This window comes from Enhydra lutris, unplaced genomic scaffold (genome assembly GCF_002288905.1).
Source record: "Enhydra lutris kenyoni isolate GAN:26980312 unplaced genomic scaffold, ASM228890v2 scaffoldscaffold6, whole genome shotgun sequence".
NCBI classification, from domain to species: domain Eukaryota; kingdom Metazoa; phylum Chordata; class Mammalia; order Carnivora; family Mustelidae; genus Enhydra; species Enhydra lutris.
The window spans coordinates 28774079-28801034 of record NW_019154090.1 but is presented as its reverse complement, the minus strand read 5'-3'; the positions used below and the strand labels follow the sequence as shown (position 1 = coordinate 28801034).

The following is a 26956-nucleotide window of genomic DNA, read 5'->3' as shown; positions in this document are numbered from 1 at the left end:
GAACCCCTGGGGTCATGGTTGTGCAGTGGGCAGGGGAGAGGACTCCCTTTAGAACACTCAGAGACATGGCATGAGACGATTTTGAAGTTATATTGCATCCGTGGGGTATGGGAACATGGGGCCGAGGAGAGGAGGGAACCACCCACAGGACTCCTGCAACTTCAGAGTCTTACACTGTGACTCCTTTGTCCTTGTTGCCAAGGCCCTCTCAATGTTCTGATCTCCCTGGCTTGTGCCCCCAAGGAGACATTCTGCCTAGAACCACACCATGACACTAGTTCAACAGAGAATCCCCGGAGACAAGGCTCTGCATTGCACCATTTGCCAAACTCCTCAGAGAAACCATCTTCAACATTCCTTACACAGTAAGCAGACTATCAAATTCCTTTTCAGATTTGGTGCTTGAGAAGGACTTTTCTGCCCTGAGCAATCTATGTTGTCTCTAGTCAGAAGAAACACTTGCTCCTTGCCTTATTGCTAGAAGGCTCCCATGCATTTTTGCTGCTTAATGGGGTCAGCTCCCCTCAGGCTGGGTTCTGGGGGACAATCATCTTCCTATTCACCATGGCTGGACTTTGGTTCACTACCTTTATATTTAGTGGCTTCTTGTACCTTTCATTTAAACCACCTCATCTCCTTTGGATAGAGGTGATGGTCAGGAATGGGGGCTGCTCTGTCTCACATCTTCCTCCCAGTTAGTAAGGTTAGCAGAAACCGGTGTCCCAACATGGCGGCCATGAAAAAAGTCTATGGTGGTGATTGAGGCCCTGCCCCCTCCTCCCAAAATCTGGAGTGGAGGGAACCACAGTGAGTGTAAGGCCCAGAACTGCCTGAACCAAGATACTGGAAAGTGCAGTTTATGGGGAGTGAGGAGAGACTCAGCTTCCCTGAAGAGTGGACGAAACCATTGTCCTTCCATTGCGGTAGCCAACAAGTGCCTGAGAGTAAATAATTGAAATTCCCACAATGACAGGTGAGAGAGAGTGTGTGTGTGTGTGTAGAGAGAGAGAGAGAGAGGAACAGAGAATATTGTTTTGGGTGTGTGAGCTGGTGGGGCCGAAGGATCAGCCCCAGAATGGTGCTTCTGTGAGTCCCAGCTGTCAGTGGGAAGGTCTCTGAGCACTCTTTCCAGAGGCTGACCTCCAAGGATGAGTCTGAGGCTGAGCAGGGCCAGAATCTGGTCTGACACCAGTAAGCCGAGCTCCAGAGAGGTGCCGGGAGGCAGGCAGTGTGGTCCCGCTGGCAGAACTGGAGGTCCCAGGATCCTGGACCTTCTTGTCTGTGGTCTGGTTTTGGCTGGCAGGGTGAGATGTGGTACCTGGAAAAGGAACCAAGATTAAGAATGAGGATGTGGGGGAATCTGCTTCAGTTTCCTGGTATCAAACGGGAGCCCTCTGGAGCTGCCCTGCTGTGTGTGTGTATATCAGTCCCATTTGGCGAAGTGAGAATGGTCAGATGGCCCTGGGTGTCTGGGGGCATCTTGGCCCGGCCTTGGCATAAACAGATTTGTTGGAAGAATATGGTCCGCTGGCTGGAGAGCTAGGTTTTGAACACCGGCCTTACACTGGACTCTCTGAGCCTTGGTTTTCTGGAATACAAAGCTGGGACAACTGTAACATATGATGCTGGCAGGGGCTGTGTGACCTGCATGGAATCATATCCAACTTCCAGTGCTCCCGTTTACTTGTCTTCTGCCCTTCCCTTACCTCTGGCCTCAGGGTGATACTGGCTTGCTCTTTACCAACCTCAGTTCCTGTGACACAGAAACGGACTAGGTTTCCCTGGTGGGTGAATGTGGCCTGTACCTGAAGTCCAGGCTTTGACGTGCCCCACTTCCTCCCTGCCCCTCCCCCTTGTGCCTGTCTGGGGTAGGTGGAGTCACCAGGTGGAAGGAGCCAGCATCCTTGCAGCAGCATCCCTTGAGAAGAAAGTCGCCGTCAAGTGGAAACACACAATTTAGACTTCACGTTGAGTGAGACGTCAACTTTCATTGTGTTTGAGTCATTACTTGCTTGGGCCTATTATAGTAACTTGCATCATTCTAGCGACTACTTCGAGAAGAGAAGCTAAGTGAGGGCAGCCATGGAGGCCACTGGCGGCCATCTTCCCAGGCTTTCCCCCATAGCCTACTCCCACTGATGTGTTCAGATCACACTAATTTTAAAAAATCAAACACTGCAGTACCGAGGTAAGCAGTACAAAATGAAAAGAACTTTGGATCCGTACTAAAAACTCACATTTGGAGAGGGGCAAACTTTAAAGCAGCAGTCTAGTAGAGCAAGGCAGGGAAGAAGTGCGTCATTGGGACTGTGGGGACGTGAGCCGACCACTGTCAAACCAGTGTAAGTTCCTTGGTTTCTCATAGAAAACATTTTGTACACCTATTGTTTTCCTTCCATACTTAAGTCCATCAGTGTCCAAATAGGTCCATTCCATTTTCTCATTTTTTAAAAAAGATTTTATTTATTTATTTGACAGAGATCACAAGTAGGCAGAGAGGCAGGCAGAGAGACGGGGGGAGGCAGGCTGTCTGCTGAGCAGAGAGCCCGATGCGGGGCTCGATCCTAGGACCCTGGGATCATGACCTGAGCCAAAGGCAGAGGCTTTAACCTACTGAGCCACCAAGGTGCCCCCCATTTTCTCATTTTTGTTGGTGATACTACAATATAACATTGCATGTACTCCATTTCCTGCCCCGTGTGGGACAATTAGGTGATTTCAGATATTTTCTTCAGTGTCATGATAAGCCGCTAGCCAGTCACTCTTCCATATTTCAACCCTGAACCAGTCTTGGAGAGCATTGAAGGACTGCCAGCCGATCTGACCAACAAGGAGGTCTGTAGCTTTGAAATGCCTTCTATTTATTTTGGGAGAATCACTAGGGACAGGTTCTATTGTGACACAGACTTCTTGTCTTCTTTCTGCAATATCCACTTGTTTACTTGCTACCAACCATTCAGTAGTAATTCATTACTATTTCAGTGTCAATACTGATATTGACAAGTATTCCAATACCAACACAGGGTTTGCCAGGGATGCAAAAGTTTCCTGACCTGCTTCCACAGCCACTTCCATCATGGTTGGACCTCAAAAATGAAAAATACGCCAATGGGGCACCTGGGTGGCTCAGTGGGTTAAACCTCTGCCTTCGGCTCAGGTCATGATCTCAGTGTCCTGGGACCAAGACCTGTATCGGGCTCTCTGCTCAACAGGGAGCCTGCTTCCCCCTCTCTCTCTCTGCCTGCCTCTCTGCCTACTTGTGATCTTTCTATCTGTCAAATAAATAAATAAAATCTTAAAAAAAAAGAAAAAGAAAAAGAAAAATATGCCAACAGAGGACGTTCGCCTTGTAGGGAGATAACACTGTGCAGTTTAAATTCTTTGTTTCTGTTTTTTGTGATCTTGCTTATATGTCATAAAGTCATCAAATAAATAATACAATTTCTGTATTAAAAATTCGAACTCCTGAACTGTCAGCCATTTCTTGTGCATCTTATTCACTTTTGGTATCAGAGGCCAAAATAACAGCACGCTGATGTGGTTTAATTTTACAATAGGGACAAGCTTTTGGACATGGGGTCACCTAGGAGATGGTCTCTTTTGGCTTGACATTTCCTCTCTCAAGGTGGAGATGGTCTGTGACCAATCCGTGCTGAAGTCCTATGACACTTTCTTTGGAACACATGTGGTCATTTCTTATCCTTCCATTCTAGATATTCCAGTGTTTCTCGTTTTTAAGAGAATACAAATTGGTTCCGGTAGGAGTAGCAACTGCTGGATTCAAATCTGTTTTTCCTTCTAAAGAAAACATTCAAGACAACACAGAGAACAAATACCTCCTCCATCCCCAGGTGACTGTGACCCCCTGTCAGCCAACCCTCAGGGTATCTTAGCGGCATCTGGGTAGGACACCAGCAGTGCCCCTCCATTGGGTTAAAGAGCCAGATAGAAAGAGGATATCAGAAGGGGACTGTCAGACTCAAGAGAGAAAGTGAAGAAGACGAAATCGTTTCAGAAAAGAAGGCTCACTTGTGGCGAAAGTCAAGAGTCACCATAGAAAATGCAGCGAGAGACTTGGTGGGTAGAGGTGAGGGAGACAGCCCCAGAGGAGGAGTGGAGATGCTTCCCCATGTCAAGACGCCCCTCCCAGCTCATAGTCATGGGTTCTCTCTCTGTGTGCCAGGCCTCTGTGAAGCTCGCCTCTTGCAGAATCCCATCTCATTCTTCCCACCCCATGAGGTAGGACCTATGACCCATTCTTAGCTTAATGGGCTCAGCTTCGCACAGTTAATTGTCAGAATTCTGACTTCATCCCAGTTCCATCTGATTTCTCAGCTGATGTTCTATACACCCTCCCATGTGGCCCCATGAAGAAGGAATCGTCACGAAGTAGAATTTACCTTCTTTGGTGAGTTGGAGCTGGGTGGCATTTTTGGAGGTGTCTTTAGCTGTGTCCTCTGAATCTTGGACTGTGGTTCTGCCTTTGACAGATTTGTGGCTCTTCTCAACTTCACGGAGCTGCAGGAAAAGAATGAACGGTTCTCAGGGAAATGGGTGTTTGAGGAACAGAGCCCACGATGGCGAGGTCTAGGGGACAAGGAATCCATCTTCAGTTTTTGGTAACTACCTTAAATTGCCAGGTCTTGGTCCTTGCCGCTGGTTGGACAGAGGAGCCCAAGATTCAGCTTTACACAGCATTTGAAGGGACATCTGGCCAGGGGAGGACAGAAACCCTGCCAATCCTGCATTTCAAGGTTCTTTGTTTCTGGGCAGGAGGACAGTGAGGTTAACAGAGGGAGATGCAGAGGGGGAGCTGGCTGCGAGGCAGATGAGATTAATTCCAGAAGAGGGAGCAAGGAACAAGGAGGACAGGGCTTAGAGCGGGGTGGGGTCTGCCTTTCACCGCTTTTGGGGAGGTGGGGGGGGAGGTTGGGTGCTGGGAGAGACAAGAGAGCAGTTAGAACTCAGCTGGTGGGGAGAGAGGCTATCTGTGTGCAGCCGGGGGCTTAAGAGACCTCTTAGGCTGTGTGCACAAGCACTATGTCATTCTGACAATATTTTCTCTAGTATTTATGGTATTAGTTTTAATCTATACATATTACTGGGGGTACTGGTTTTACTATGTATGAACATTGCTTGAGTCCATTGAATTTCTCCTGTTCTTTAACAACCTCTCCAAATTTAAGCCATCATTATTGTGTGCCCCCTGAATAACCTCAAAATAGAAATGTATGTTGTTCAATCTTACAAGGCTTCCTGTAACACAGATACTTTGGGATCTGGTTTGGAAGGAAGCCATTTAGCTAATACAACTGGGCTCACAGAGTAAATTAGCAAAAACCAAAACCATGACATCTTTTCAAATGAAAACTCCCGACAGACTCACCGCTTGAATTTTCTTTCTCAGCTGGGCATTAGCTCGGGAAAGGCTTTTGGAAACGGAGTTCAGGTAGTAGATGGCCAGGCTGCAAGAGAAAAGTGAACCTCCTGTGATAGGCAGTCTTGGAAAATGACAAGAGCTGGACCCCTTCTGGAGGAATCAAGGCAGGCTTCCTGCAGTAGTTTGCCTCTGGGCACGGTGGAGAGATTAAGCTCCCGAGAAGGTTCTGGACACCCTATTTTCTATTTTATTAAAAGCGGAAATGACATACACATTTTAAGCTCTCAGAGTGCTCAGTAAATGTTGGCTAAGGGAATCATTCTTCTTGGAAATCTGAAGAGGTGGGGGAGGGGCAGGGGTTCTTGAAAGCAGAAGAAGCTGCTTATACTTCCTGGGGAGCTGCCCTGGGTCAGGCTATGTGTCATACATGTCCCACTCCACCACATCTGTGGTTTTCACGGAAACCCCATGAAGTTGAAAGGATGTCTCCCATCTTTCCAAATCAGTCTCCTAGAACTCAGAGAGGTTAAGTACTTTGTCAAAATTTACCCCATCTATCAGTACTTGTTGGAGCCAAACATTTAAAACCAAAGCTCCTTCCCCAGTCATCAAGGGCTAAGAGAGGAAGGTCTGGATGCTAGGTGCCTGCTCCAAGTTAGCCTAGAAGCACAAGTGCAGAAGGCCTGGAGGTCCCTGCTTAGGGAGCACTCATGGGAATGCCTGGTCCTGGGCTGGTTTTCAGAGTCCAGCTCTCACCAGGTGTCCTTTGAAGCTTCCCTTTCACAGGACCTAAGGTCAAGGGCTATGACCTAGGTGAACCACCTGAGAGGGGAGGGGCCACAAAAGCCAAGGTACCAGGTGGATTGGGTGCCTTGCCATCCTGTTACTTGGGAGCTTTTGAGGTTCATCCTTCTTTATCATTTTTCTCCATAGATTTCAAGTCTTAGCTGCTCCAGCTTGGGTCTTCTAAGTCTTCCTCTCAGGGTGGGGCCACCCAGAGCCAATTCATTGAGTCCACGAGCTCTTTCCAGCCAGAGAGGAGGAATCCCGTTGTGTTTAGGGCAGAGTGTGGGTCAGAGGCTATCCCATGAGGCCACGGCAGCAGAGACTCAGGGAGAGTCAGGGAGGACAGTGGGAGGCAGCAGGACCTGTTTTGTAAGGCTCCTACCCTGAAGGCCAGACCTCACCTTCTCTCCTAACTAACCACCCATCTATTAGGGAGGAACTGGAGGTCAGAGAGGAGGAAATGCTCATGGGTGGCTGTGTCCCTCCATTCCCAAATTCAGCATTTCCCTTTGCTGCCTGTAAGGGGTCAGGTCTGGGTTCCAGAATTTCCTCAGGCATTCAAGGTGTAGTACAGGTGGTCACTATTATGCCAGTCCTTTCTTAGGCCTCGACTAGGAGCAGAAGATGTTCCAGTCAAAGATGTAAGAAAATACACCTATTTGGGGGAACAATTCAGCACTCTCTAGAAGGATTGGGGAAACACATACCTATGAATCTGCACTTCTACTTCCAGAGGTCTGTCCAAGAGAAGCCCTCACACATCTGCACAAGGACCACATTTGCAATAGCAAAGAAGTTGGAAACCTAACCACCTCTCTGCAGAGGGACAGAAAAACTGTAGTTTAATCACATTGCAGAGCAGAGTAGAGCCGGTCATAGAGGAGTAGAGCTCCTGGATCCACATGGATACATTCCCCAAACATAATGTTGAGTGAGAAAGTGAACCATTCCTGAAAAAATTTAAAGCCCAGAAAAGGATAGTACACCTGTGCCTGATGAAAACACCCGACTACGTGTGGAAATGATCACAGTGAATTCCTACAGTGGTTACTTTTGGGGAGGGAAGAAGAGAGCTGGATTGGGTGGGAGAGGGCTTGAAGTGTATCTGTAATATTTTATTTCTTGTAAAGGACAGATTGGTGCAAATAATGCAAACTAGTAACATCTGTTTACTCTTGTGATCCCATTCATGTTGTCTGTACTTTTCTGTATGTTAGGAATATTTCACAAATTTTAAAAAAGCATGCCAAAAATGGTTTTTTGTAAAGAAAAAACACCCTAATATTTTCACCAGTACATTTTCGATGACCATAATTCAAATTCAGGAGTCTCACTTCCCACCTTCTTCTTTTCTTTCTTCCCTTGCTCCTTCCTTGAACGTGTGTTATTTGCCTCCTCTGCCCTAGGCCTGGGGCTGGGGTTGGGGGTCCAGAGATCATCCAACCTACTCACCATTCTCACGGGTTTCTCGGTCTTTGGTGGGAGGGAGAGTGGGGAATGAACCAAAGGTTCCAGTGCACCCAAGGACAGGCTGAATCAGACCCTCTGCTTTCTCAGAGACCCAGAGCCCAGACGTCTTTGATATTTCTAAGGGGTGTTTAGGAGAGTGTTACAGATACTGTCAGTGGCCATCCATATTCCTTGGGCCCCATCTTTCAGTGTGCTCCCTGAAAGACTTATGACTAGCAGTTCCTTTACCTCTGTGCCTGGAGCTTCCCTTCCATCCCCTGCAGAAACCCTTTGACCCAGGAATGCAGCTGACCCAGATTGCCAGGGAACTAACCCACCCTGCTCCCTTTTTAGGTTTCCCAGTCCAACCCACCAGTGAGCGATGGGTGCCGGTCTACGGATGCCCCATCCCTGACTCATGAGCTGGATAACTCTGAGACCCACTGTTTCCCAGTGTTCCCCAGCAGGATTAAAGTCATCCCAGTGGTAATGACCTTGCTGTCCCCCTCCCCATCTCACTTCCTTTCCTCGCTCCCCAGTGAACTATCTGCCTTTGCATCTTTGTCTCAGGATCTGCTTCTGGGAAATGCAGATTAAGGAAGAGGGCTGGGCGTTGGGGGAGAAGGACATGCCTGGGAAGTCTCAAGTGTAAAGGGAAGGTTGCCAGGAGGCAGAGCCCCTAACTTACAACATCAGCAGGATGGCGGGGATGATCAGGCCAGGGTTGGCGAGGAAAGCAAAGATCTTGCCCAGGAAGGTTGGAAAATCATTTTCAATTGTCTCTTGGATGACATCATACATTCTGTTTTTCCCACTGTGAAGAAGAGAGAACACATGACAGCTCAGTATATGAAGCTTGTGTGGTGAACACAGCTGCACCCGTGTCCCCGTGGGTCCCAAGCTGCCACTCACCACTGCTTTCCCAGAAGAACCAGAGCTCTGCTCCAAAGGGGCTGCATGTAAAACATGCCCCATGAGGGGCTGCCATTTGGCTCTGTCTTATAGCTGGTCAGCCCCCCGGCCAGCGTCATGTCCTTGGAGCCTCAGAACTTCTCAACCTGCATGGGTCTCCTGGGTATGACATCTTCCTCAGCAAGATGAAAATGGGTTTTCTACTCTACTCTCCTGGGAGAAAATTGCCTGCCAGCTGGTTGTAAGATCAACATGGAGCTCCCTTTGGGCCCCCACGGAAGGAAAGAGCTCTCCAGAGGCTTATGTGGGAGACAACTTCATGGGGCCGCTCAGAAATACTTACAAATTGTCTTCAGATGATAGTTTCAGGAGATTGGATCATTTAGGACAGGCTCCTGGACAGGTCACAGTGGTAATTTTGGTTTTCTTCAAATACCCAAGAACTATTATGCAGACTGACTTCCACAAATGCCTGCCCAGAGACTACGGTCCCTTGCTGGCTATGGTTAATCATTTCAGGGCCAAGAAATGGACTTTAGGGCTTGAAATTCCTGGTTCAAATCCTTGCTCCTTCATCTATTAGCTGTGGGACACACGGGATAATTTACTTATTCTCTTTCTGCCTGTTTCTCTCAGTTCCCTCGGTCTCCCCATTAGAGCTGTGTTGTTCAGTGTAGCTATTAAAAAAGAAAGAATAAAATAAAAATCAATTTAAAAGTTAATTTAAAAAATACAAGATGTCCAGCTAAATTTGAATTTCAGAAGTATAAGAATGTCTCATAGAGCAAATTATTCATTATCTATCTAAAATTTAAACTCAGCTGGGCATCCTGTATTTTCTCTGGCAGATCAATACCAGAGCACTCAGTTTCTCATTCTGATTTGCTCTAGGTCTGTCTTTTTTCCCTTTTCTACAGAGGAAAACAGCAAATATGGACAGCTGCAGCTGATGGCTGAAAATGATGAGCACTAAGAAGTCAACATCCAGCACCCTTTATGTTGTTTATGTTTATTAGTTAGTTATTGGACTGTTTCCCTTTTCATGATTAAACAACTCTTTTGATAAAAAAAAGTTAATTAAAATTAAGTAAAATTAAAAATTCAGTTTTTTAGTCTTACATTTCAAGTATTCTCAGTAGTCATGGGACTAGTAGCTACTATTTTCGAAGAGTAGATATGGAATTTTTTTTCATCACATAGAAAATTCTATCAGACAGTGCTGTAGATGTTTGATATCTTTGGCCAAGATACTGAAAATTTCTCTGCTGTATAATATAGCATAATAATGATAATATTATGTATAATATAGCATAATGATACAGTATAATATGGTATTATGATATCTGTATAATATAGCATAATAATAGCCTCATCTGTATAATAGAGCATAATAATGATACAGTATAATATGGTATTATGAGTAGAATAATTGTATTTGCCTCAGAGAATTGTTTAGAGGGTGTAGATACAACTTTATATAAAATACTATGTATGGGGTCATCAAATGATAAGTGCCCTCCAGTGTTGCAGCCAGAAGCTTCATCTTTCCCTTCTGTAAAGTATTGATCAAAGGTTGGCAAATAATGGCCCATGGGCCAGATTTGGCTTATGACTTGTTTTCCTATGGCCTGAAAACGAAGATGGTTTTCACGTATTTCAGTGGTTGGGGGGGAAAAAAAGAAGAATATTTTGTGATATATAAAAATTGAAGTAGGAAATTCAAACTTTAGTGTCACTAAGTAAAATATTATTGGAACACAGCCATGCCTGTTTATTTATATATGGTCTGTGGTCATTTTTGTGCTCTAATGGCTGACAAGAAATAGTTGTGTCAGAGACCACTCATGGCCATCTCAATGCTTAGCGCTTTTAAGTGCCATGTGTATCATATTATGACATTTAATTAATTCATTTTTTATTCTTATTCATGCGTACCTGTCATGTAAAACCAAGAAAAGTGAATTTCACCTGTTATGCTTTTAAGTCACAATTAAGTATGGGTTATTTTGTCCTTGAATCATGATGTATTAGATGATGTGTTAGTTTCCAGTGGGTGTTATAACAAATTGCCACACAGGTGACTTTAAACAATACAAATTTGTTCTCTTATAGTACTGCATGCCAAAAGTCTGATGTGTTTCACTAGGTTGACACCAAGGTGTTGGCAGGGCTGCACTCCCTTCAGAGGGAGGTGCTAGGGGAGAATCTGTTTCCTCGCTTTTTCCCCAGCACCTCATGCTTTATTTCTGGCATTCCTTGGCTCATGGCCCCTTCCTCTGTCTTCAAAGCTGGTAACACCTCTCCTTTCATATTTCACTTTCTGTTCTTCTGTAGTCAAATATCCCTGTGTCTCCCTCTTATAAGGACACTTGTGATTTAGGGCTCATCTGGATAATCCAGGATAATCTCTCCACCTCAAGATCCTTAACTTAATCACATTGGCAAAGGTCACTTTGCTGTGTAAAATAAGGTCTACAGGTTCCAGGGATGAGAAGCAAATATCTTCAGGAGCCATTATTCAGCCCATCACCTTATGCTCTCTAGTCCTTGAAGATTCATGTTCATCTCACCTGCAAAATACACTCATTGCCATCCATGTATCCCCCAAAGTTGCAACCCATTAAAGCATTAACCCACAGTCCAAAATCTCATCTAAATATCATCAGCACAAAAGTCCCAAATCTCACCATCTAAATTACATATAGGTGAGACCTTGGGTATGATCCATCTTGGGGCAAAATTCTTCTCTCTATGGACCCATAAAACTAGAAAATGAGTTATTTACTCCCAAAATATAGTGGTGTGTCAGCCCTAAGATAACAGTAAAAGATGGCAGTGTTACTGCTCATATGACATTCTTAAATATCTGGTGGGTCTTCCATGTATGTCATGGGAATTCAGTCCATTAGACAAGAGGGTCCCACACAGATCTTTACTGGAGAATTCTATCTCTATGCTTGCCTTCTGCTGAGATGGTTGAGAGGATCCCAGTCCTTAAAAAAATCCTCTGCATGAATGAATATTTAGGTTTTTTGATCCCTCAGAGGCACTTGCAAAAGTTGCTCAGCCTGCCCCTTGTTTTTTTTTTTTTTTTTTTTCTTTAGAGCATGCTTTCCTGACAGTAAATCTGTTTGCAGTGTCTTTTGCAATCTGGACAGGCTGAGAATTTCCCAAATCATCAGGTTCTGGTTCCTTTTGACTTATCAGTTCTTTTCTCAATTTGTCTCTTTCCTCTCATATTTTAGTAGAAGCAGCAGGACGAAACCAGGTTGCACCTTCAATACTTCGCTTAGGAATCTCCTTAGCCAAACATCCAAGTTCATTATTTACAGATTCAGATTTCCATATACCTGTAGGACATCATTCAGCTAAGCTTTCTGTTCTCTATATAGCAAGGACTCCCCTTTCCTCCACTTCCCAAAATCACGTTCCTCACTGACCAGTGGTGAAGTGATTAAATTGTATTTGATTGCAGGAGCAGAAGAAATGTATCTAGAGGAAATAAACTTGCTTAAGACTTGGAGAATTTCCAGCAAAAGCAGCTGCTTGAAGAGTTGAGGACATTGAGAACATTGAGAACAAGAGTGTATTCCAAGAGAGGTAAATGTCAAGTGGTTTTCTTTGACCCTTGATGAGTCAGTAGATGTTACTGATGCTGCTCAGTTGTTTAACTGAGGAACGAATGCCAAGTTTGAAGTGACTGAAGAACTGATTTCTATGAATACACCATGTGGAACAAATATGGAAGAAATTTTCTCAAAGAAGTTGAGAATATGTTAATTCAGTACAATTGAATGGAATGGAATTTGGTACAATTGATGTGGGATCTGCTATGACATGCTACAGTTGACAATGGTCAAAATATATATAGGGCAGAAGAAGGCTTAGCTGGACAAATTTATAAAGCTTGTGAAATTTTAGGTGTGGACAGACTACGGTTATTCACTATCTTACTCATCATTGGGTAATTTGCAGAAAATATTTAAATCTATCATGTGCTGCTGCAATCAGTCAATAATGTCAATAGTGAATTTCATCTGCTCTCATAAGTTAATCATTTTCCGAACTGCACATTTTGTCAGAAATGGAACAGGATTCTCGTTTGCCCAACTGCATAGCAGTTCAATGGCTTAGTAGTAGTAAAGCTTTATGGGAATTTTTCTTCTAGGGTAGGAGATGTGTTGTCATGCCTGGTAAAAAGATGGACTGTACTGCTCTCTAAGAAGTAAATCTGACGTTGATGACAAGGGACAGTAACTTTGAGCCCCTGTTATGTGAGATATTATCATCGCCTTCCCCTCAAGAACTCCATTCTTTTCATCGGTAGACCTATATTACAAAACTTATCCTCTATTATTATCATATCTTGAATTTTGTCAATAATATAAACTTTGTGACCATTTGTTTCTCTAATTATAGAAGTATTTACATAATATTCTTGATTTTTTTCTCCTGATTCCCGAGCTGAAAATATTTACTGTCAGGCTCTTACCAGAAAAAGGTAGCTGAGCCCTGGTGTAGATGATGCTTCCCACCTCATAGCCTTGTTAGGTGTACCAACTACCCCCAACTTGGGCAGGGCTCAGGCTTCACAAACTTGTATATACACCTTACCATGGAAATTAGCACCCTCCTTTAAGTGTTTTGCAAATAATACACTAAATCCTCATAACAACACTAGGACAGAAGCACTACAATTATTTCCATGTTATAGGCAATTAACTTGTGGTGTAGGGAGTTAAGTAACTTCACGAGATGACCCAGTTGGCAACTGACTGAGCTGATTCTAGTGTTAGGGGGTTGAGAAGTTTTTCTTCTGGGAACAGCTAATAATAAAGATTTTAGGCTTTGTGAACCAGATGGTCTCTGTTGACATGACTCCATTGTGCTGTTGTAGTGAGAAATCTGTGGCAACAGATTATATGTAAGCAAATGGGTGTGGCTGTGCTCCAATGAAACTCTACAAAAATTCTATGTCTATTCTATTAACTTAATTAATTAACTTAATTAAATTCTATTAATTATAATTCTAATTCTATGTCTAATTCTATTAACATCTGTTAATGTTGTCTGTTTGGATCTGGTTGAAACCCCAAGTCCCTCCAGGTAAAAGTGAATTTTTGTGATGTGAAAGGTCTAGTTTGAACACTGACCATAAACTAGGCATTCTCTTCTAGACCCTGGGTATAAGGCAGTAAGAAAGGAAGCAAAAATCACACCCTCCTGGAGCTTATGTCCTGGTGAAGGCGATAGACAACGAACACAATAAATAAGCAAAAAACCTGGACTGTTAGATGTTGATCAGGAGATACAATAAGCAGAAACAATGATAAGAAGACTGTGTGTGTGACATTTTAGTTAGGCTCTCCAGGGAAGGTCTCACTGAGAAGGTGACCTTTGAGAAAACACCTGAAGCAAGTGAGAGAGAGAACAGCTGTAGAAATATCTGAGGAATGAACTAACTGTTGGTGAGTTTTGATGAGAAGGGTGACAGGAAGGCGGTGGCAGCCATGTTTCCTTCTGAGTTCCGTTTTCAGATTCCTTTCCCTGCTCTCTGGCTGTAGGCTGTCAGGGCCTCTCAGGGTAGCAGACGAAGCAAGGGTGGGGCAGAGGGCAAGGGCCAGGCATGGCTTAGGCCTGCCCTTGGGCCTCCTTTCTGGCGGCAGGTAGGCAGCCTGAACAAAGGAGCACTGGCATTTGTATCTAGAGCTCAGCCCTCCAAACCTTGCTTAGGAAGAAGTCAAGAGAGGGTTCTACCATTCTTATCATGTGGCTCTCCCTTCAGCCTGGCACCCCAGGCCTTCTACAGCTCAGCAAATTCTTCTTCTCTAGATCTGGTCACCCCCAATCGCATTCCTTCCATCTGAACCTCTGTGCAGCCAGATCTCACTCTGCCTCGAGCATGCCACTAATGCCTCTGAGCATCACAGCACTCGCTGGGGGTGTGTGGGGGGGTACACACTACAGGGCTTTAGCTACATAAGTCCCTTCTAAATGGAAAAGTACCAGAGCAGCATTTCCCCATGTGTTGATCCACTATGGTAGGCCCAGAGCCAGGATCAGAGTGAGCTGGGTCAGGCCCTGGGATGCACAACGGAAGGAGCTACTCACTCGTAGTGTCGTGCAAGCTCAGAATCGGTGCCTCACCCACCTCACCTCACTCCTGGCCCTGGATGAGTGTTCCATGAAGAGTCTATGGTCAAGAAGGACAGAAATGCTGGCTTGCACAAATTATCTTATTGCATGATTCTTCTGATCCATTAATAGTGTGCCCTAAGCATTTTTTTTAAAAAATATTTTATTTATTTATTTGACAGAGATCACAAGTAGGCAGAGAGGCAGACAGAGAGAGAGAGAGAGAGAAGCAGGCTCTTGGCTGAGCAGAGAGCCCGATGCGGGACTCGATCCCAGGACCCCGAGATCATGACCTGAGCCGAAGGCAGCGGCTTAACCCACTGAGCCACCCAGGCGCCCCTGCCCTAAGCATTTTTAAGTGAGAAGGTGGCAGATAAAATGGCCAGCATGTTCCAAACTGCTTGAACCACAGAACTCCTTCTTATGGAGTAGAGAGATGGCTTTATTTCCAGAGGGTCTTATGCTTGGAAAGAGAGCAGCAGATGCATATTATTTCTCAGTGTACCTCCTTATCTCATTACTTATACATTCTTTATACAATGCCCAGTCTCCTAAACTGGTCTGCTTATACCCTAAACCCACAGCACTGACAAATGCTCTGCAGGGGATGGGGACCCAGTCAAAAATCTCAGTTGCTGCTTCCGATGTGAATGGCACTTATAAATGTATGGTTATTTCATCTTCAGACTATCCCCCCCATTACTCATCCTATGGTAAGGTAATCCAGGGCAGTAGACTATCCACTTGTTAAAAGGTCAGAGCTGCACTGTCCAATATGGTAGCCATCAGGCATGGGAGGTTATTTAAATTACAGTGAATTGTAATGGAATAAAGAAATTCAGTTTCTTCGTCATCATTCCAATGTTGAAGAGCCACACGTGGCTGGGGACTACCATATTGGATCATGCAGAGATAGAACATGTCCATCCTTGCAGAAAACGCCATTGAACGGCTCTGATGATTTGCACAGAGCTCCATGGCCTTTTGCAGGCTGATGAGATGCTAGAAGAGGACTTCTGAGCCCTGGCTCCCTCAACAGACTGCTCTGGGGGAGGAGCTGCTCCCATGCAACCGGGACTATGCACCTGAATGGTCCGCAGTCGAAGGAGGGCGGGAGGGACATGATGGTGTAAGCCACTGGCAGGAGGCTGAGGAAGAGCACCAGCAGCAGGAGGCCCATGTAGAAGTTGTTGGATCGGGAGGCTTTGAACACGCGTTCGTGGGGCACATTGCTGCTCATCACTGCCCAGCACTGGAAGTACATGGAGGTCAGCAGGCGCAGCACGTTGATGCCTACCAGTCCCGGAGCGTAGAAGGAGCCCATCCTGAAAGGGCAGAAACCGCATACTCGGTTGGCCCCCCAGCAGGTGAGGCCAAGGAAGGATGACAGGAGGAAATGGCATAGATGGGTTAGGAGCATGAGGCTTCACTGCCTTCCCCACATGTTCTGAAGTCAGTGGTCTCCCATTTAAGCTGGACATTTATTGCCAAGCTGTAGCCACCCATTCCTCAGGAGAGGGAGATCTCCAAGCACCACTGGCTTGGGTTCTGACCACGAGGCACCTAACAAATTATTTGGCCTCCTGTCTCTTTCTTTGTGGTTCCCCTAAAACAATAGTGCTGCTCAGAAAATTATCTGAAGTTCTTAAATGAAGAGAATGGGACACTGGCTTTCAGTGAGCCCTCAGTCTCTTAAAAGTCTTTGGTTGAGCAAGTTGGGGGAAATTGGAAGGGGAGGTGAACAATGAGAGACTATGGACTCTGAAAAACAATCTGAAGGGTTTGAAGAGGTGGGGGGGTGGGAGGTTGGGGGAACCAGGGTATTAGCGAGGGCACGGACTGCATGGAGCACTGGGTGTGGTACAAAAACAATGAATACTGTTATGCTGAAAATAAATTAAAAAAAAAAAAGATTAAAAAAAAAAGTCTTTGGTTGAAATTACTCAGCCTTTTCTTCTAACCGCCTCAGAGGAGGAAGACCCTTGGCTCCTTTCCTCATCCACTCCTACCTATTTTCTCCCTCCTCCCTCTTCTCTTTCCTCCTCTGTTTCTCCTCCTCTCTCCCTTTTGCCTCTTCCTTCCTCCCTTCTCTACTTTGTCCTTTTTTCCTTCCTCCTTCTCATTCCCCTTCAGCCTTCCTCTATTCCTCTCCTTTCCTCTTTGTCCGTGGTAGCCCATGAGTAGGCTGGATATGGTCCTGGTTCTCATCTTGTCCTGTCCTCTATTTGTCATCTGAAAAGAGGCAGTTCAGAGAGGACTGAGGATTTGTCTAACCTCTTCCCCAGCTAGCTGGGGGGCCAAGCATGGGATTCCAGTTTTCTGACTTCCCTGATGAGGTGGTCCCCAAACAAAACACATAGCTCACCAGATCATTCCTTGGTTGAAGATCAAACCAAGTACATTTCCACTAATATCAAACTCAGCATATGACGGCTACAGGGGGAGGCAGACAGAGAGAAAGGAAGTTGTTAGGCATTAGCTAGCCTCCATGACCAGCCAACTGGCTAAGCCAGAGACACCCTATCCCAAAAAGCCTGCTCTGGTGATCTGAGAGGAGCCTTGGATTCATGGTTCTGTTTCTTTAACACATTTTCCACGTTTCAAGGAAGGTTTTGAAATTCTCAAAGTTGAAAGTTTTTCCAATTACTTTTTCCATTAAAAAAGTGAGAGTTTTTAACCTTTTAGGGCCTGCAGGCCAACTATGTATTCTTGGGAGGACCCTGGCCCCAACGAGAACATTTTATCAATGCTCTAATCAGAAATTTACCTTAAAATTATAATCAAGGAATAAATCTAATAGGTAACCAAATGCAAATAATTAAATGAGGGGTCAAATGATAGTTTTAAAAGCAAACACGCAAACACAATAATTAAACCACTCCTCCAACTGTATTTTCTCCTTCTCATTTTCCTCTAGAAAGAGCTCAGCCAGACTCTGATTTTCAGAATTTTGGAGATTTGTTAACTATTTGAAAGACTGCAGATTGTGTGAGCACTGGGGAGTGAGGGGTCCTCAGGCAACATGCTTAAACCGACTTCCCCATTTGTCCTCTGGAAATGGAAGTCAAGAGAGACAGAGATGAGGAAGAGGAAGAAATTAGGAGAGAAAGGAGGGTCAGGCATGGATCAAAGGAGGAAGAGGAAATGTGCATTTTCCAAATAAATGAGGGCTTAGTCTTGGGACCTTAAAGTGAAATGTTTAAAAATATTTTTGAAAACTTCTCATCTCTGTGTTTTGTGTCCTGGTTAGAAAAATTGTCCTCACCCCAAGATTGTAACTTTATATATGCTTTCTTTTAGACATTTATGATTTAATTTTTTGATGATGAAAACTTTGATCTACCTACAATTTATGTATGTAGGTGAAATGGGTGAGAGATATAGTCCCTTCCCCCAGTGGTCAACCAGTTGTCTCCACCCTTTGTTATAAAATCCTTTCCCACTGGGTTGAAAGACTGCCTTTATCCTAAACTAAATTTCCACATAGATTATTTCGTATAGATTGTATTTATGGATTTTCTATTCTGTTCCTTTGATAACTTTGGCTGTTCCCTAGTACTAGTTTTAATTATTATAGCTTCATAATATGTTTTAACATAATGGTAGGTCTAGTCCCTTTCATTTTGCTGTCTTAAAATTTTTCCTGGCTATTTCTACATGTTTATTTTTAGAATGAAATTTAGTATTATTTGGGGATCTTGTTAAACTTATAAGTTAATTTGAGGGCAATGATATCTTAGCAGTTTCCTTTTGTCCTATTAAAGATGGCATCTTCTTTGAGCATGAGGTTCTTTCAACCTTGTTCTTGGATGAGATTATGAAGTTTTCCTCACTGTGAAGAGAAGTTGAGTAGGCTTGTGCAAAATTGTGGCTGGCAACTAAAAGAAAAAAAATATGATAGAAACCTGTATTGGAGCCCTTACCTAGGCCAGGTACCTTACTGTAGGTCATGATGATGACACGGGTAAACAAGATATGGAGATCAGTTAAGGGGTTGTGCCCCTCCCACCCCCCAACAACAGTGACTTATAGGGACAGCGAGTGAGGTGTTGTGGAAGAGACACACAGGACTGAGGAAGCCAGACATTCTGCCTTATCACAGAAGGCCACTACAGAGAGGAGATGACACACATTTAGAAGGAGCAGTTTCCCAGGTAGGGGAGGAAGAAGAGTATCTCAGGTGGAGGGAATGAGTGCAAAGAGGTTTATCAAAGCTTATCAGAAGACAGCACCAATGGTTACTATGTTCTTGGTTTGTCCCAAGACTTTCTAAAACATTCACGTCTACCTGCCCTCTCCCACCCCAGGATTTCATTACAGTCTCAAAAATTAAGAACTACCATTTCTAGGCTGCTTGGGTGGCTCAGTTGGTTAAGTGTCTGCTTCTGGCTCAGGTCATGATCTCAGGGTCCTGGGATCAAGCCCTGCTTCAGGCTCCCTGTTCAGCAGGGAGTCTGCTTCTCCCTCTACTCATCCCTCGTGCTCGCTCTTGCTCTCTCTCTCTCAAATAAATAAATAAAATCTTAAAAAAAAAAGAAACTACCATTTTGTCTTATCCACTTCTGTTACCATTCCTATACCTTGCTCGGTGTGGACTCCAAAGGATGGTGGTCTTTGACTTCCCTAATGAGAGTTGATGCCACTTTGGCATTTCTCTACTACTGTCTGATCAGTACCAAAGCATGTGATCTCCCAAGGCCAAATGCCAGATAGGAAGGTCATATTGTTAATTACATGGGGAAAAAGTGGAGTTTCCTCTCAGAAGGCAAATAGGTCACTAAAGGAAATACAGATGAAATGCTTCACTATTTTGCAGAGCAGAGACTGGCATCAATTATCCAAATAAATGCCCAAGAATGCATCTGACTATATCAGATAGGATGGTTGAGACCCCTCTCTGTGGCATGTTCATGAAACGGTGACCTACAAATCCAGCCTCCAGGTCCCAGCACCAACAGTAGTTCATGAACCGGACAAAACAAGCCCGCAGGAAGTCCCCCAGCAGGATGGTGATGTACGTTACCAGCATGTCAGACACCGTCAGCCTCATAAATTCCTGCAAGGGGCAGCACAGGAAAAAAAGGCATGGTCAGGGTCAAACCTTGTCCATTTCTCCCAGCTGACTGCAGCCATAAAAAGTCTTCCCTACCCACTTGAATCTTTTCTGTGACCTGCTGGTTCGTGGTGGTACAAAGGCGGTACAGAAAAAGGACCCCAAGCTTTGGAAAATCCTTACTTTTAGTTCCCAGCTCTACAAGTTACCAATCATCTTTTGCTTTTGGAATAGTCTCTGAGCCTCTGAAAGTTGATAGTGATATCAACCTTGCAGGGTTATTGGGAAGCTTAGCGATTATGCATGCAAATTGCCTGGGACATTGGCAATGCCCAGTGTATGGCAGTTATCAGCACTATTGCACAGAGAGAGGATCTGAAGGCTCCCTCCTTGCTTCCTGCACCTCCTCTGAAGTGTAGCTGCCCCCAGCTAAGACTGAATCTGACCATCGTCCCTGGGGACAAGAGCCAGCATTCTTCATCTCCTGCTAATTGGATTTTTGGCTTGTTATACAGAGATAATAATGCAGGTTTTTTCATGAGGCACATAGTAGAAGAGCCAAAAGCAAAGTTTTTCTCTGCTTTATAGAGTGTATATAATTTATTAATTTTAAAAATTGGAAAAGGTCTACCAGGCATCATCACAACCTTTAAGACATCTGTCTAATAGCCTTGGAGTTCCTTGGGGGCACAGGGTCTGCTTTATTCATTTTTGTATCCTTCAAGATGATTAAAGAATGTTTGCTGGATGAACAGCTGATGAGTTTTCAGGATTATTCCTCAAAAAGAATTCAAGTTAATGCTCCTAAGTAACAGACAAATCAACATGTATCAGGTCTCCACTTCTGTGCAAGGTGATGCTCTGGGACTTGTGATGGAGGCGGTGAAGGATACAGGTGAGCAGGAGGTAACAGATCAAACCCATCATTACTGACATGTTCAGAAAGAGACAAGCTTTAACCAGTGCTGGGAACAGTGATGGGCATTCAGGGAGGAGGGCAAGAGAGACATCTTCCAAGGGCACGAGACAGGACATTAGAAATTCTATTGCAGAGTATTCCAAAGGAACCACGTAGGTAATGGACTCTCTTTTGCCTTCTAAGGAGGGTGGGTTTTATTGACTTGAAGACTCTTTCTCTGTTATACCCCGTGATGGCTTTAGAAATGCAGGAGCTGGGGCGCCTGGGTGGCTCAGTGGGTTAAGCCTCTGCCTTTGGCTCAGGTCGTGATCTCAGGGTCCTGGGATCGAGCCCCGCATCGGGCTCTCTGCTCAGCAGGGAGCCTGCTTCCCCCTTTCTCTCTCTCTGCCTGCCTCTCTGCCTACTTGTGATCTCTGTCAAATAAATGAAATCTTAAAAAAAAAAAAAAAGAAATGCAGGAGCTTGGGAAGCTGGATTGCTTTGTACATGAATGTACAAAGGAGGAGGATTTCAAGAGTATGGGGGGAATCTGGACTAGAAGAGATAAGAAATGTTGAGTCTGAGCCTCCACGGAGGAACTAGGGGAAAAAGTCTCCCGGGACCCCACGGGAAGGAAACTCTGCTACAGGAAAATATCTGCTGGTGGATTTATAGGCAATGTTTGATGGACTATGTGATACATCCCTTCCTTCATTGTACTTCACCACCCTCAGTTAAAAACACTGCTGTCTAATGCTTTGTGTGATTGGGTTCTTCAGGGAACCCATGAAGAAGTAATAAACTCTGCATCTCAGTGTGGTGGCATAGGAAAGAAAGCCCTGGGCAGGAGATGGAGTTGAGGAAGAGAGGACAGCTGATTCCTGTGTTACCTGAAAATACTTCAAGTTTCTGCCCAGGAAGGCAAAGAACATTAGCCTTTGAAGTCCATACTATGCAAGCTACTGGAATGGTGGTGACAGTGCATAAGGTGAAATGGTAGTTGTTAATATTTGGGACTAATGAAAACCATTAATTCTCTTTACAAAAATGCACAGATGCATATATGGACACAAATCCTGCCCCCAGTTTTTAGGACTATTTATTCCTTATTTTGAGATAGAGAACCTCAGGCTTTCAGTGAAATCTACAGTAAGACTCTAAATGAATCCAAGTGGTATTAGACCGATGAATGGAGCATGTAGAAAAGTATATGGGATGCTGAAAAAAAAAATGGGAAAGAGAAAAGATAAAAGTTTCCTAGGAAATACTGGCTTGAATTTTGGTGGCTTAAAAATAGAAACATCCAGAAAGAAATAACAAAGAACTGAGAACAGGGATCACTTTTGTAGGACAGCGTAATTACTTACAATGCCCACGGCTGTCTCCCAGCAAGAACCCCGGGGCACATCTGCGGGGTGCAAGGGTGGCCGGGGGACACTCTCGTTCCAACCCGAGGCATTGTAATAGTTAAACAGAGTCCAGTGAGTGATGTTCTTTATTGTCTCTTCATTAGAAAGCTAGAATGGAAGATGGAAATGTAGGGTTGGAAGGAGCCAGGGATGGTTCAATTGTTTCCAAGGGAACAACAACTAAAGCTAGAATATGTCACCAGTCTACCACCTAGCCTCTGCCTTACCCCTCAGTGGTCTCTACAGAAATACTCTCCCCAGCCTTTCAGTCTATACAGTAGAGGGGGCATTTGGCTGAAGTCCTTGGTTCTTTTCCATGAGATTTTTTCTAAGTTACTATCTGTCTGTCCATCCATCCATTCGTCCGTCCATCCATCCATCCAACCTTCCATCCAACCAACCATCATCCAGTCATTCATTCTTCTTTTGAGAGTAATGTTTTTCAGGATCTATTCTAGGCATGTAAGGTAGAGGTGACACAAGAGTGAAAAAGAGAGACAGGCTTCCCTCAGAAAGTTCATAGCCTGGAGGTGACAGAGGTGAACAGACAATTATAGAATAGAGTGATAAGAGCTATGGGAAATACTCCCCAGGGACCAAGGAAATCCACATCAGACCATGGGGCCACAGAGAACTTACTGGGAGCAATGACATCTGAGACAAAACCTCAGGAAGGATTAGTCAATGAGTTAAACATGGAGAGAAGGGTGGAGAGACAGGAAAGAGAAAATTCTGTCCCATGGAGGAAATGTGAGGTTCAAGAGAGTGGAAGAGTTCACTGGGGTAGGATGAAAGCCAGAGATGAAGGTGGAGGGGTAGGCAAGTTACTTCCATGCCTAGAATCTTCCAATAGTTTTCTGTCAAACTCAGGTAAAAGTTCATACAGCTCAGTAATGAGGAGGAAGAGGTGGGGAAGAGGACCATCATCATCTGACCCTTTCCTTGGGTTCATTTTCCCCTTCTTCCCTCCACTCTATTCTTTGCCATCCTACAGTTCCTTGTTTGCACCAGCTGTTCCCTCTGCTTTTTCCAATGTCTGGTAGGACTCCCCAGGTTGGGTGGGGAATTCTGGAGTCCCTCCTATGGATTGTCATGCTTCCCTGGGCTTGCCCCCACTGGAGCACATGCCACAATATGCTGTATTGAATGAGTCTGTCTCCCAGCCTAGATCCTAGATGTAAATATCCTTGGAACAGGACTGTGTCTTGCTGTCTGCTGTATCCTCAAGGCCTGATAAAGTGGGTGCTCCATGACCGTCTAGTGAGCAGTGATGGAAGGTGGGGTCAACCATGAGATAACATGTCAATAGACACTTATTTGGCTGGTAAATATTTATGGCAGCTATGAAGCAATATAGGAAAGGCTGCAGATAAACTATTAAGGATACCAAATGACATGTATATGATATAAAAAGACTACCCAAGAAAAAGACAGTAATGACCTGCAACAAAATATTAACAATGGTTGTATTTGGGTAATAGGATTCTGGGGATACTTTTTTCTTCATTTTACTTTTCTCAATTTTCCAAAATTTCTTTAATTAATAGGGATTATGCATTAGGAAAATATAGTTGAAAAAGGAAATCTCATAGGCACCAGGGATTAGAAGAGTTTGTGGTCTTTACCTTGAGATGAACATCATCCATCAGGGCCAAGAGAAACGTGTAGAGGTTCCCCAAGAAGAGTGCAAAGATGCGTCCCAGCTGCCACTTTAGTCCAATGCGTGGGTGATAATTCTCCAGAGCAGCGATGGTTTCAAACAAAGGGGGACAAAACATACCAAGCAGGGACATCACAATTTCTACCTAGGAAATCAGGAAAGCCTGGATTACTTGGGTCATCTGTATCACTTGTTTGGCCACCATCTCTGTACTCCCTAGGGCCATGCATCTCCATCTCCCTGTTGCCTCCTCTTCTGCCTCTAGAGATGCCCTCAGGACTCCACAACTTACTGTGTGACTGTGCCTAAGCTGCCAACATGCCTGGAACTGTCAGCCTATGTCCCAGACATCATAATTGCTCTGTGACTGGATGCCATCATGATTTTGCTATTAGTATTGATAAAAATGGCAAATTTTCTTTGAGAAATAAATGAGTTAACATATGGAACAGTTCTTTGTGTTTGGTGAAAGTCATGAGCTGGGCAAGAGTCACTGTGGTAGCTCTTATCTCAGGAGCACGGAAGACAGGAAGCTGAGATCACAGAAGGGAACTAACAGCAGAGGGACGTGGTAAAGAGTATGGCATCTGGAGTCTGTTCTCTGGGTTTGAGCTCCAGCTCTATCCCTTGCTGGGTTTGTAACTTAGGACAAGTTACATAACTTTTCTGAGTTTCTTGTTTCTTCACGTGTAAAGTGAGAATGACAGTTTTTTATTGTGAGAGTCAGACGAGATTGTGGACATAAGTCTGCTAGCCTGGAGCCTGGTAAGCACTAAATTCGGCTCCAATTTTGGGAGAATCCTGACTTGTATAACTGAACCTGACCATGGTAGAACATTTTTTTTCCAACTAAAACTGCTCATCTAGTAGAGAGTAAATCTTTGAACTGCTGACCAAAGTGCAGGTGGGTCAACTCTTCTGGGCTGGTTCTGACTCCCTTATACTCTATCACACTGACTGTTGGCTTGGCTACTTATCACCTTCACACCTGTTCATGCAGTGTTTCCCACCTGGACAGCCATCACTGTGGTGCATCACTGCACCACATCCACCACTGCCCTTCTTCACATGTGTGTTTAATGCATAGCCTAATCCTGCCTTTCCCACAAAGTCCCCCTGCCTCTCCAGTTCACATAGAACTCTCCACCTGGCACACATCTGTAAACCAAAACATCTTAGTTGATCACTATTCCTGCCCACTGCTGTTCGTGCTTTGGTTTATTCTTGTCAAGTCTGCTTCCTAAGGAAACTGTAATCTGCTTAAGGGCAGTATCCATCTCAGGCATCTTTTGTATCCCTTTCATACTTTAGTGATCTGATGTTTTAGATAAGTTAATTGTAAATAGCATGTAGCTTAAAAACATTCATTCTGATTATTGCCTTTATTTTAAGAAAAGAATTTATTTATTTACTAGAGAGAGAGAGAGAGTGAAAGAGAGAGCACAGAGGGAGAGGGAGAGGGAGAAGGAGATCACTGAGCAGGGAGCCCAATGTGGGGCTTGATCCCAGTATCCTGGGATCATGACCTGAGCCAAAGGCAGACACTTAACCACTTGAATCACACAGGTGCCCCATTATTGCTTTTAAATCATAGCTTTAATCCATTTATATTTATTGTAATCATGACATTAATTCTATCTGATTTTATGCTTTATATTTGTCCTACCAGTTGCACATTTCTTTTTCTATCCTTTTTTGCTTCATGGGAAGAGATAGATTCTTTTTTATTACTTAATTTATCTAGCTCATGATTCTGTAGATCAGTATTTTTTCTCTGGGCTTAGGTAGGTGGTTCTTTTGCTGGTCTCATGTGGATTCTTTCATATATCTATGGTCAGATGGTTGATGACTTCATTCATATGTCTGCTAGTTGACTGGCTATCATGTAGAGTGATGAGATAACTGGGCTATATGTCTCTCATCATTCAACAGCCTAGTCTGGAACTGTTCACATGGTGGAGGTCTTAGGGTTTCCAAGAGGGTAAGTTCCAATACACAAGCATTTTTCAAGTCTACTTATATCATGGTTGCTATTGTCTCATTGTTAAAGCCATTCACATGGCTAACCTAGCTGGATTCCAAGGGTGGGGAAACAGATTCTACCTCTTCATGAGAGGAGCTAGAAAATCATATTGCAAAGAAATATAGGAATATAAGAAGAGGAAAAACTTGTAGCCATTTTGCCAACTACTAAAGATGTTAAGTTCCCAAAAGAGATTTATGGACTCAATATAACCACAATGAAACTTTAATGAGTTTTATTGTGGATCTTGATGAGAGAACTCACTTTACCAGATATCAAGACATACTTTAAAGGCATAGTTTATCAGTGTATTTCTTAGGGCAGGAACAGGTAAATAAACCAGTGGTATAGAATAGAGAGCCTAGAATCACATTCATACATTAACAGATACTTGATTTAACTTGATACTTGATTTATGATGTATGGCACTATAGAGCTGTGAAGAAAGGATCACCTTCTTAATAGTTGGTGCTAAGACAACTTATTATTCAGTTGACTGACATGCTAATTATAATCCAGCTTTAATAACCTATAAGAGACTAATAAGACGTGACTCTTTTTTCAAATGTTCATGCTACTTAACTGGAAGGGATGTGATTTCACTTTTTAAATATGTCCTATAGGGTGGCTCAGTCATTGGGTGTCTGCCTTTGGCTCAGGTCAAGATCCTGGCATACTGGGATTGAGTCCCACATTGTGCTCCCTGCTCTGCAGGAGGCCTGCTTCTCCCTCTCCCACTCCCCCTGCTTGTGTGCCCTCTCTTGCTGTGTCTCTCTCTGTCAAATGAATAAATAAAATATTTAAAAAAATTAATAAAATATGTCCTATAATCCAGATTTTCAATAATTCAGCTGAATTGCATAGGAACCAGTATAATTTTCCATGTTTGCCCTCTGCATTCACTTCTACAGAGATGGACTTTTTACCTCATTTCTTTCATACCAGCTGACATTCTGCATTTTGGAGAATTCCTGGGATCGCTTCACCACAAAGTAAATGAGGTACCCACTTCCACACAAACAGCAGATGATAAGAAAATTGGCCAGGACTCGGAGAAATCTTGTCAGATGGATATTTTCTTCTTTGTTACTCTCTTGTTCATCCACTATTGATTCCTTAATGTGTGGAAATAAGATGTGAGTAAGGACAGGCTAGGAACAAATTGGGTTCCTGAAATGACTACTTAGTACATTATCATAAATGAAATAATACAGAGGAGGTGCTGCAGAGCACTGTTGCCCTATAGAGAAT

General features: G+C 44.0%; 1 protein-coding gene across 1 annotated transcript in view; it reads right to left on the bottom strand.

Annotated features, from left to right (window-relative positions):
* Positions 1–1100: 1100 nt before the first annotated feature.
* LOC111141888 (transmembrane channel like 2) overlaps positions 1101–26956 on the bottom strand; it is a 62385-nt gene continuing 36529 nt past the window's right edge. The window contains exons 10-19 of the mRNA XM_022494725.1: positions 26632–26820; positions 23648–23827; positions 21981–22130; positions 19590–19718; positions 17028–17095; positions 15748–15987; positions 8304–8429; positions 5387–5465; positions 4401–4518; positions 1101–1318 (exon numbers count right to left, since the gene is read on the bottom strand). Coding sequence (XP_022350433.1) covers positions 1101–1318; positions 4401–4518; positions 5387–5465; positions 8304–8429; positions 15748–15987; positions 17028–17095; positions 19590–19718; positions 21981–22130; positions 23648–23827; positions 26632–26820 — 1497 coding nt within the window. The remainder of the gene's footprint in view (positions 1319–4400; positions 4519–5386; positions 5466–8303; positions 8430–15747; positions 15988–17027; positions 17096–19589; positions 19719–21980; positions 22131–23647; positions 23828–26631; positions 26821–26956) is intronic.